We start from the raw sequence: 9,932 nt of genomic DNA, 5'->3' as shown, positions 1-9,932 counted from the left end.
ATTGAACTGTATTATATGTAAAGTATATCTCAACAAGATGATTTTTTTTAAAGAAAGATTTTGCAAAGAAATCCACAATCTCAGTTAAGGTGGAATAGTTGTAGGTAAGGGCAGACTAAGACCTATGAGGACCACTGAACCTTGCTAGGCTGTAGTGTTCCCTCTCCTGCTTGCTCACACCATGGAATGGGACACATGACATGTGTGCATACATAAATAATTGGGGGTGTGTGTCTTAGTTGTCCAGGATGTCACTTCTTTTTAAATACCACTCTCGTATTGGTGAAGGACTGCAAAAATGGTATATGGCATTTTAGTAGCATGAAACGAACTGGATTATACAATTTTTAGTGGATAAGACATTTTCACTACCTACCACGTTGTCTATAAAAAGATTATTCCACATATTCTTAAAAAAATGTTAGTGAACCGACTTGCTCCGACAATTAATGTGAATTTCTGTTGCTCTCCCTTAACACAAAATTGGAATTCACTAATTTTGCTTTAGATGACTCTGTTTTCGATTTTGATGCCTTTTGAGTAATAAATGCTATAATTATAATGAAAATATACCATAAAAGAAAATTTCATGATCAGAAAGCAATATTCTAACGTGATATTTTTTTTAGATCTATCTTTCATCTCTAACATAATTTAAAACACTTCTATCCTTTGTTCTTATACATTCTTCAGTCACAATTAAGCTGCTGAGCTGTGCCCACCTCCATACATAATAAAGATAGTGAATGACATCTTCCTTGAGTCCATGCTGAACAGCGAGGTTATCTGGGTCTCTTTGGAGATGAAAATGAGCATTCTGCTGTGTCGTTTGTGATTCTTGAAATAAAAATATATGTAAAGCAATGTCAACCTTGGGAAATATGCATTGTATTTTCTCTTCTGTTATAGAATAATAATTTCCTACATGAGTAATATTTGTCTTTCCCCAATCTGTAAACTTAGTTCTCATGTAAGGATGAAATGTTCAGAATTCTCCACGAAGTTTTGTACTGACGTCGTCGGATAACCCTGCACTGAATACTTAGATGCTGTCATAATTCTGCATCAAGTATATCCAAATTGTTTAAGAAGAAAAGATTCTGGAAGAATAATTTCATAAACTTTTGCCCTTTTTTCCAGGCAAGATTCAAGTGTGTCGATGATGATAGTTTACTATGTGGTTACTTGAAACTGACCTCAGACACTGAGTTAGTTAATTGTGCCAGCCTGACCGATAATCACATGTGGGGCTGGTTGAAAGGCGAAGGGATATTTTTATGGGTGGTGAAGTCTCGCCTTTCTAGTTCTCGGGTCTCTTGTTTTGTGATGGTTGCACCGGGTGCAGCTGCCTTAGCAGTTCCCTGCTTCAGCTTACAAGATTGACTTCCTACAAGACATCCCCAAGGAGAAGCTACATGGACCTACCCCGATGCAGCCCTGGGTGCTGGAGCAGCCGTGTGGAGACCCCTGCTAGTGCTGAGATGCTTATTCGTTCACTGACTCAGCTTTCCTCCTGCAGTCGGCATCACTGTTTTGTGAGGTGGAGGACTTTGTGGACTGGTGTTGGGTTAATGGGTTAATGTTGGACTTGTGGGCTTGGGCAGCATTGGGTTGGGATGTTTTCGTGATGCACCTTTTCTTTACATAAAACTCTCTTATACATGAGTCACTGTGGATTTGTTTCTCCAAAGTACCTAGACTAATACAGACACTCACTGATATTTCTGAAGCTCTGCTGTCATTTACTTCTTCTTTCTGGTGTTTCTGCCCTAGTGAACTGTTTGCTACAGGATGTGGCAGTATTTGCCTGACTGTGCTCTTAAACTATGTAAATCCCTGTTAATGGCTGGTAATTGTCTTTCATTTTTAAATCTTGGAGAAGCAGACTCAGATGAAAATGCTGCAGTATATTATTCAACATATGTACATACCTTACAGTTTCATTGTATTGGTTATGGTCTCAGATTCTCTTTTGGTAGACCTTTTTTTGTCTGTCTTCAGCAATGTTTTTTAAGTCACTTAGACTTGTTAGGTGTCTGGGGTGGTTTTATCTCGGGGTGACTCTAGCTTCTCGCTGTTTATTGGCCTACTGTTGATACGCAATAGGGGGAGAGTGATCACAATACAAGTACAAGGGTAAGTTCCAAATGAAGATGTGTTGGTTCACTTTGCACAGGACAGGACAAGATTCAACATGATTCCTGTGATTATGGTGTCAGTGCTGCATCCTTATGTGGATGATAAGAGAGAACTGAATGTGAGATTATATCCAGTTGGTCCGAAAGGAAAAGGAAAATATTGTTACAGTATACAAAATTTATGAAAAGATATCAATTTCATTTAGTGTCCTGCCAGTTCCTTTTCACTGAGATACTCACTTTTTCTTGAGTTCTGTCTGCTTAGCATCAATGAGTCTTTGCTCAGGAGAACTGGTGCTCCCATTTTGTTGATGCCCTAGATATGCTCTTACTTTGTCTACCGGGTAGTCATCCCTATTTCTGGCCAAAGTAGATGTGACATAGGAATAGCTATTGTAATGTGCCATGATTTATAAAAGTAACCATTAAAGACTGGACCTCAGAAATTCCTGTAAAATGGGATCAAGCACAATTTAAAATCATATTCAGTTCTTCTGCAAATGCATTGATGTGGTTGTCCTATCTCAGACAATGTAGAGGGTGGAGTGGGGTTCTCTTTGAAATAATGCCTAAAACAGGAAAGGAAAATAGTCAGAATCATGAGGCCGGCTGAGGTAAAATTCCAGTCATACATAGACTGCCGATTCCTTCTTCTTAGTTTGCTTTAGTGTTGAAGGCCTGCTGAAACCTGTCCAACATGGGTGGCCCTTCTTGTATTTGAAATAACATCACAGCTATAATCAAGACCCACAGCTAGAATACACAGACAGACAAGTTCACAGTATCTAGGTACTTGTTACTTACAACATAGACAATGTCAACATGCTCCAATCCCAGAACCATGGAGTCTACCCTACATTAAATACTGCATAGATATCTGGCAACTTCTGGGGAAATATCTACACCAATATAACAACAGAAGATCAGAGGTTGAAAGAAGCTTGGCTGGATTTTCTCCATTCAGGACAATGAAACCAAAGCCAAGACAGGTAGAGTGCCTGTCTGTACATGAGATAGGCGCCAGATGCAGACCAGGAATTGGGTCTCATTGCCCAAGAGTAGCTCTTTCTGCCTTATCTGATCTCAAGCTCTGGCATCTTACCGGCAACTAGAGCGGATGCAGAAAATTATGTATATGCATCTTTAATTCCAGGTACCAATAAATGCACACAATCATAAGTGTGTTGGTATGTGCCATCAAGTCAATTTCAACTCATAGCAATCCTAGAGTGGAACTGATGCGTCGGGTTTCTGAGTATGTACATCTTTACGGGAAGAGATCATCAAGCCATTTCTCCAACTGGAACCACAGAGTCTGCCGAGCTCCTTCCTACAACTCTAGAAAAGCATGAAAAGCACTACCTACAGGTTTTTAAAAATACAGATTTAAGGCCTGTTTTTCTACCTTTTTACTGTGCCACCTTGGGGAAGTATTTGCCTCTCTGAATCTTCCATTTTTCATATTCTGTCTATACAATAAAGAGATCCATTTAGATGGACATTTTTCTGGTCCACCTCATTTCTTTCTTTTATCCTCTTACACTGCTTCTCATTTGTAAAAGGACAAGAAGTTGTTGTTTTATAAATAAACGAAATCCTCTGTGAAATTCTAGATTATGTAACAGGTGAAGCTGAGCTCCTCTCCTTAAAACTGGTTTCAGTGTCTTGCCTGCTCCACCTTCCCCATACTTACAATTCCTAATTCTGTGGTTCTAGTACCCCATTGCTAGGAAGGGAAACAGGCAGACTCACTTATAACTCCTAACACTCTAGGTCAGACCCATCTCTGTTATGCCATGGACTAAAGAGAAAGAGGTTTGAATGTAGCTGCTCTAACTTATCCACTGAGGGAAAGGCTTGGTAGGGCTCTAGCATGAATCCAGTTCTCTCTCCCAGTTCCAGTGTGTCTCTGGTTTATGGAGTATGGCGTGTTCCCAGAAGCACCTGGGGGCAGCTGGGTTTACTGATAGGCTTGAGGGTCAAAAGGATGCCAACATTGGTTGGGTAGAATTGATTTCCGTTGACCATGCTTCCATTATACATATTCCTCACCCTCCATGGTCAGGTTCCAATAAGATATCCCAGGAGGCAATGAAAGGCAAGACTGGATCTTGTAACCAACATATCTGACTCTTTCAAATAACAGAAGTCATCTTTGTAAAGTGCTAGCTATTTTACAGAACATCTTTAATGCAAGGAGCTCTCCTGGATGTATCCTTCACAGGGACTTTGTGAAAGGGGTTTAAAAGTGAATCGGAAGGTTGGTTATGCAGAATCTGGTCATTCCATGATTCTGTGTGATCGTGAGAAAGGGGTAAGAAAACAGACAGGTTGTGCTACGTGGGCCTTTTTAAAACTTTATTTCGTGATAGCCACACAGCAACCCCCAAATAAAAGTATCCATAAATATATTTTGTGATGAGAAAGTAGAATTTTGGAGAAGCAGCTTACTAAATGGTCATACTGGTAGGTCACAACAAAACTGACTTTGTCCTAAGGCCTTCCAGAATCCAAAGCCTATGTTCTGTCCTTTATATCCCACCCCACCCCCACTCTCACTACGCAAACAAACAGAAAACCCCATATCAGTTGCTATTGAATTGATTACGACTCAGGGCTACTCCTTATGTAGTCCCTAGAACAATGCTCCATAGGGTTTCTGAGGAGCCTTTGGGTGGATTTGAACCACCAACCTTTTGGATAGTAATTGAGTACTTAGCTATTTGCATCACCCAAAGACTTCTCTCTGTATCTCACGTCCCCCAAAATATATGAAAAGTGTAAGACTCTTTTCATCTTTCAAGATAACCATCTGCAATGAATTTAAAAAGAAGTCATCTATTCCTGTTGAGGCAAACCTTTTTTGGCCAGAAGCTGATTCCCCTCGGTGAGTGTTTCATTTTTGATTTACCGAATATTCAACTTGAAAGGGAAGTCTATTGATGTGTCTGAAGCAGCGGGCATGCAAGATGCACAAGAAAGTGTCGCTGTACAAGCCTAAAAGACACCATGGCTTCTTTGAGGGCTCATGAAAGATGATGATCCCACACTGTTTATACTGGTGGCACTTCAATTTGCATTCAGTTGAGAAAATCTGCTGATTTCCCTACTACATCCATACACCACCAGCTTCTCTTCTGCCAGAACCAGGATCTCTGTCTGGCAGCTGAAAATATCATACCCACTCCTCAGAATCCCAGATCTGGACATCTTGTCTACATTCTTAGAGTTTCTCTTAAGTCTGAAACTGGGGAGAACATCACCACGGCTGATGTAATTAATCTTTTCTTTAGCAAAACAAACAAAAAATATCACTCTTTTGATTGGAAAGTGAAGACTATCCAGTTAGGATTCTTGAAGACTGGTATTTCAAAATCCTCGACTCCATCCTTCTTTAGGCAAAATTTCAGAAGGGATCCATTTCTCACTCTCTTTCTCTTTTGTAGATACTCGCAAAATGAAAACATTGTTAGTAGAATCAGTGAAGCTTTCTTTCACGACATTACCAAAGCACCTATCTAAAACATAGACCCAAACACATCATTCGATTATTCATTGGTTTGCTTCTTTTTATTACCTGATGACATTCAAAATCTTTAGCCTGATTTCCAAAGCCTTCACAACCCAGTGGTGCTTGGTGAATGCTGCCTGGGACTCCAACATCAAGGCCTACTGCATGTGCCAAGAAAGAAGAAAGATGTGCTCTTTGTCTAGCAGTTTTAAGTGTGGTGGGGTGGAGCTCATTAACCCTAGATATGGGTGTTTGGGGTGACGTTTGGGAGGCAGTTTGAGGAAGGCCAGGTGTTGAAGAAGGCACGATGCCAGTTGAAGAGTGAAAGAGGAGAAGGAAATGAGAACAAACAACTACAGCGGATAGCACAGCCGTTGGAGGAATTCTGAAAATGTCGGGAAAATGAAACTGCCATGGAGCCTGAAGGGAAGGCCACAGAGAGGAAGCCTCTGCAGGGGTGGTCCTCAAGTCATATCCAGCCCGGGGCAGAGCCGTTGGTGAAGCCTCTAATCAAGAGACCATGCCTGAAAGAAAACACGAGACAAGCAGTGATGGAAAGAGAAGAAGCTCAGAGCGAGAGAGGTCGAAGATTGGAGGGGGTGTCACAGAGGACAACGTTATAAAGCGCTATACTTAAACCTGGTTTTGTCCACTAAAGAGTTGCTGTATCTTACTAAAATTATATTAAAACTATCTCATTCTTATAGGATTCAGGGTAAGTAGGGGATGGCGTTCTATGAAATCAGCCTTTGAATAGCTGTATAAACTCACATGCTAAGACCTGCAAAAGTGTTACCCAGCCTTATCTTGTCAATCAGCTGTGAAAAATCAAGGTCAAGTCGGTATGGGACCGACCTGTCCTAGGCATCACCTGAAACTGAACAGTTTCCACCGCCGGCTGTGAAAGACATTCATATTTGAGATTCTTCATGTGTCAAGACAAGCTACGTGATCGTGCCTTGCTGAGTATAGAAAATGCCAACTAGAAAACTAAACTCACTGTTGATTCCCAGAAGGAACTGAACATTGTGATTCAGAGCCCTTTATACGATAATTTTCATCAGTGAAAGCAAGAAAGTTACAGTCGTAATGTTTCTGTAGTGCAGTGGTTCTCAACCTGTGGTTTGTGACCCCTTTAGGGGTTGAACGACTAACTCTTTCTCAAGGGTCACCTAAGACCACCCGAAAGCACATAAATATATCACAATATATAATTACATATTGTTTTGTGATTAATCACTATGCTTTAATCATGTTCCAGTTGTAACAGTGAAAATACATCTTGCATGCCAGACATTTACATGATGGTTCATAACAGTAGTAAAATGACAGTGATGAAGTAGCAACGAACATAATTTTATGGTTGGGGGTGACCACCACATGAGGAACTGTAAGAAAGGGTCGCAGCATTAGGAAGGTTGAGAACCGCTGCTGGAGTGCCATAATATTTGCAGCAAAAGATGAATAAGATTGACTGGTAGTTCTAAGCTGATAGAGCTGCATGTCACTGTGATTGAGCAATTGGCCACTAACCATGGGGTTGGAAGTTCAAACCCACCAGCTGCTACACAGGAGAAAGTTGAAGCTACCCACTTCTGTAAAGGTGTACAGCCTCCAGAATCCTATAGAGGGTCGCTATGAGTCAGACTAGACTCCATGGCAGTGTGTCTGATGTTATCAGGTTAAACATTGCTAAATTAAGATGGGTGTCAGATGTTTGGACAGCAGCTTCAGTTAAGGGCTTTGTGTAGGGGCTATTTTCCATAGATAGACTCTGTAACAGTGGTGCGCCATACACAAGGCCAGTTATCCATTCTTTGAAGATCCTTCCTGGAATGATGATTAGACTCAAAATGAGTAGCATCTCTGCTGGGAAACTACATCACTAAAGTATCTCCCACTGAGAGGCCCCACCCTGGAGTCTTTCCTTAAGAGACCTTTCTGAGACCAGGAATTTGGACTAGCACAGAGCCATTGTAGATCATGCATCTACTTGGCTGTGCTGAAGGTATCAATTATCAGGCATCAAAAAACAAGAAATCATATCATTGTGTGCTCACCTCCCTGATAAGATCGCTGAAGGCAAATGGGTGCATAAGCAAATGTGGTGAAGAAAGCTGATGGTGCCCGGCTATCAAAAAATATAGCATCTGGGTTTTTAAAGCCTTGAAGATAAACAAGCGGCCATCTAGCTCAGAAGCAACAAAGTCCACATGGAAGAAGTTCACCAGCCTGTGTGATCACGAGGTGTCGAAGGGATCAGGTAGCAGGCATCATCAGAACAAAAAATTACATCATTGTGAATGAGGTGGGGACTGGGGAGTGGATACCCAAAGCCCATTTGTAGACCACTGGACATTCCCTTATGGAAGGGTCTTGGGGAGGAGACAACCAGTCAGGATACAATGTAGCAATGATGAAACATACAACTATCCTCTAATTCCTAAATGCTTCCTCCTCCCCCACTATCATGATCCTAATTCTACCTTACAAATCTGGCTACACCAGAGGATGTACACTGGTACAGGTAGGAACTGGAAACACAGGGAATCCAGGGTGAATGATCCCTTCAGGAACAGTGGTGTGAGTGGTGATACTGGGAGGGTGGAGGGAGGTTGGGTTAGAAAGGGGGAACCAATTACAAGGATCTACATATAACCTCCTCCCTGGGGGACGGACAACAGAAAAGTGGGTGAAAGGAGATGTTGGACAGTGCAAGATATGACACAATAATAATTTATAAATTATCAAGGGTTCATGAGGGAAGGGAGAGTGGGGAGGGAGGGGAAAAATGAGCTGATGCCCGGGGCTTAAGTGGGGAGCAAATGTTTTGAGAATGATGAGGGCAATGAATGTAGAAATGTGCTTTCCACAATTGATGTATGTATGGATTGTGATAAGAATTGTATGAACCCTGATAAAATGATTAAAACAAGCAAACAAAAGAACTGCCCCTGTGAGTTTCTGAGACTGTAACTCTTGATGAGAGCAGAAAGCCTCTCTTGTCTACCTCCGAGTAGCTGGTGATTTCAAACTCGTGACTTTGGTTATTATCAGCCCAACACTATTTTAATTAATTTCTAGTACTCTTTCTTAAGTGTGCATATGTTTGTGTATCACACACACATCTACTCCCAAGGATAAATGCAATTTTGCTAGATACCACCATGTCCCCTTCCTAAAAATACCACCATGTCCCCTTCCTTTATATTCTCACCAGAAACAGGTGGGAGTTTCTGTTTCCCCCCAGACTACCCAACTGAATATGTCAAACTTTGAGTTTTTGACAATCAACTAGGTGAGAAAGGGTATCGTGTATAGTTATTTTTAAAAATTTATTCTGAAATAATTCTAGAAGGAAAAGTTCCCCGGCTTCACACAATGGTAATATCTTACATAACTTTAGTCCATTATCAAAATCATGAAATTGCTTTAGGCACAGTATAATTAACTAGATTATAGGATTTGGTCAGATTTAACCGATTTGTGCATCCTTTCTATTCTGTGGGCATGGGTCTAAAATATTTTATTGCATGTACAGATTTGCATAACTATCCACAACCACCATACAGAACTTATCCACTACCATGAAGGATCTCCTCTTCCCTTAACCCTGGAACCCACCGATCTCCCCATCAATTGTTAAGTTTATTTCAAAAACACTACGTAATGTAAGCATAGAGTCAGTAACTTTTTGAATTGTCTTTGCACCTCCACTCAGCCCTTAAGATTCAACAGAGTTATTGAAAATCAATAATTAGCTTCTTTTTATCTTTCAGTAGTAATCGATCGCATGGATGTGCCAAAGTTAATTCACCCACTGAATTAAAAAACTATGAGATGAAATGGTGTCTTCTGTTGGTGTAAGAAAGGACAGTTCCTTTTGAAAATGATCACTTTCAGGGGCACAGAAATAGGTTAGTGATTCTCTTGCTTAAAAACATCACACACACCACACACACACACACACACACACACACACACACACACACACCAGGATCTTTGACTTTCAAAGCTTGCTTTGTCAGTCCCTCTCTCTGAGGAGTCCCCACTTCAGAAACCACACCTTCCCAAGAACAGCTCTGTTAGTCAAAGTACTTTCAACCCTCTTTCGTTTTCTTTTTTGAAATAGTGTTACTGAGATATACTTAACAATATAAAATTCACCCATATGAAGTGTGCAATTCTATGTTTTTTGGTGTATTTTTGAAATTCTGCAATCATCTCCATAATCTAATTTTAGAACAGTGTCACCACCACAAAATAATTCCATGCCCATTAGT

The 9,932-nt window shown here is 40.8% G+C and overlaps 1 protein-coding gene across 1 annotated transcript in view; it reads right to left on the bottom strand.

Annotated features, from left to right (window-relative positions):
- Positions 1-5,207: 5,207 nt before the first annotated feature.
- Positions 5,208-9,932, bottom strand: part of LOC105979729 (olfactory receptor 1440-like) — a 24,312-nt gene continuing 19,587 nt past the window's right edge. Inside the window, exons 4-5 of the mRNA XM_030887518.2 lie at positions 9,644-9,667; positions 5,208-5,425 (exon numbers count right to left, since the gene is read on the bottom strand). Of these exons, the coding sequence (XP_030743378.2) occupies positions 5,208-5,425; positions 9,644-9,667 (242 nt within the window). The remainder of the gene's footprint in view (positions 5,426-9,643; positions 9,668-9,932) is intronic.

Source organism: Echinops telfairi, unplaced genomic scaffold (genome assembly GCF_000313985.2).
Source record: "Echinops telfairi isolate 266 unplaced genomic scaffold, ASM31398v2 ScPeMD7_7416;HRSCAF=8454, whole genome shotgun sequence".
Classification (NCBI taxonomy): Eukaryota; Metazoa; Chordata; class Mammalia; order Afrosoricida; family Tenrecidae; genus Echinops; species Echinops telfairi.
Note: the sequence above shows the minus strand (reverse complement) of the source record. Positions and strands in the feature narration are given on the sequence as shown.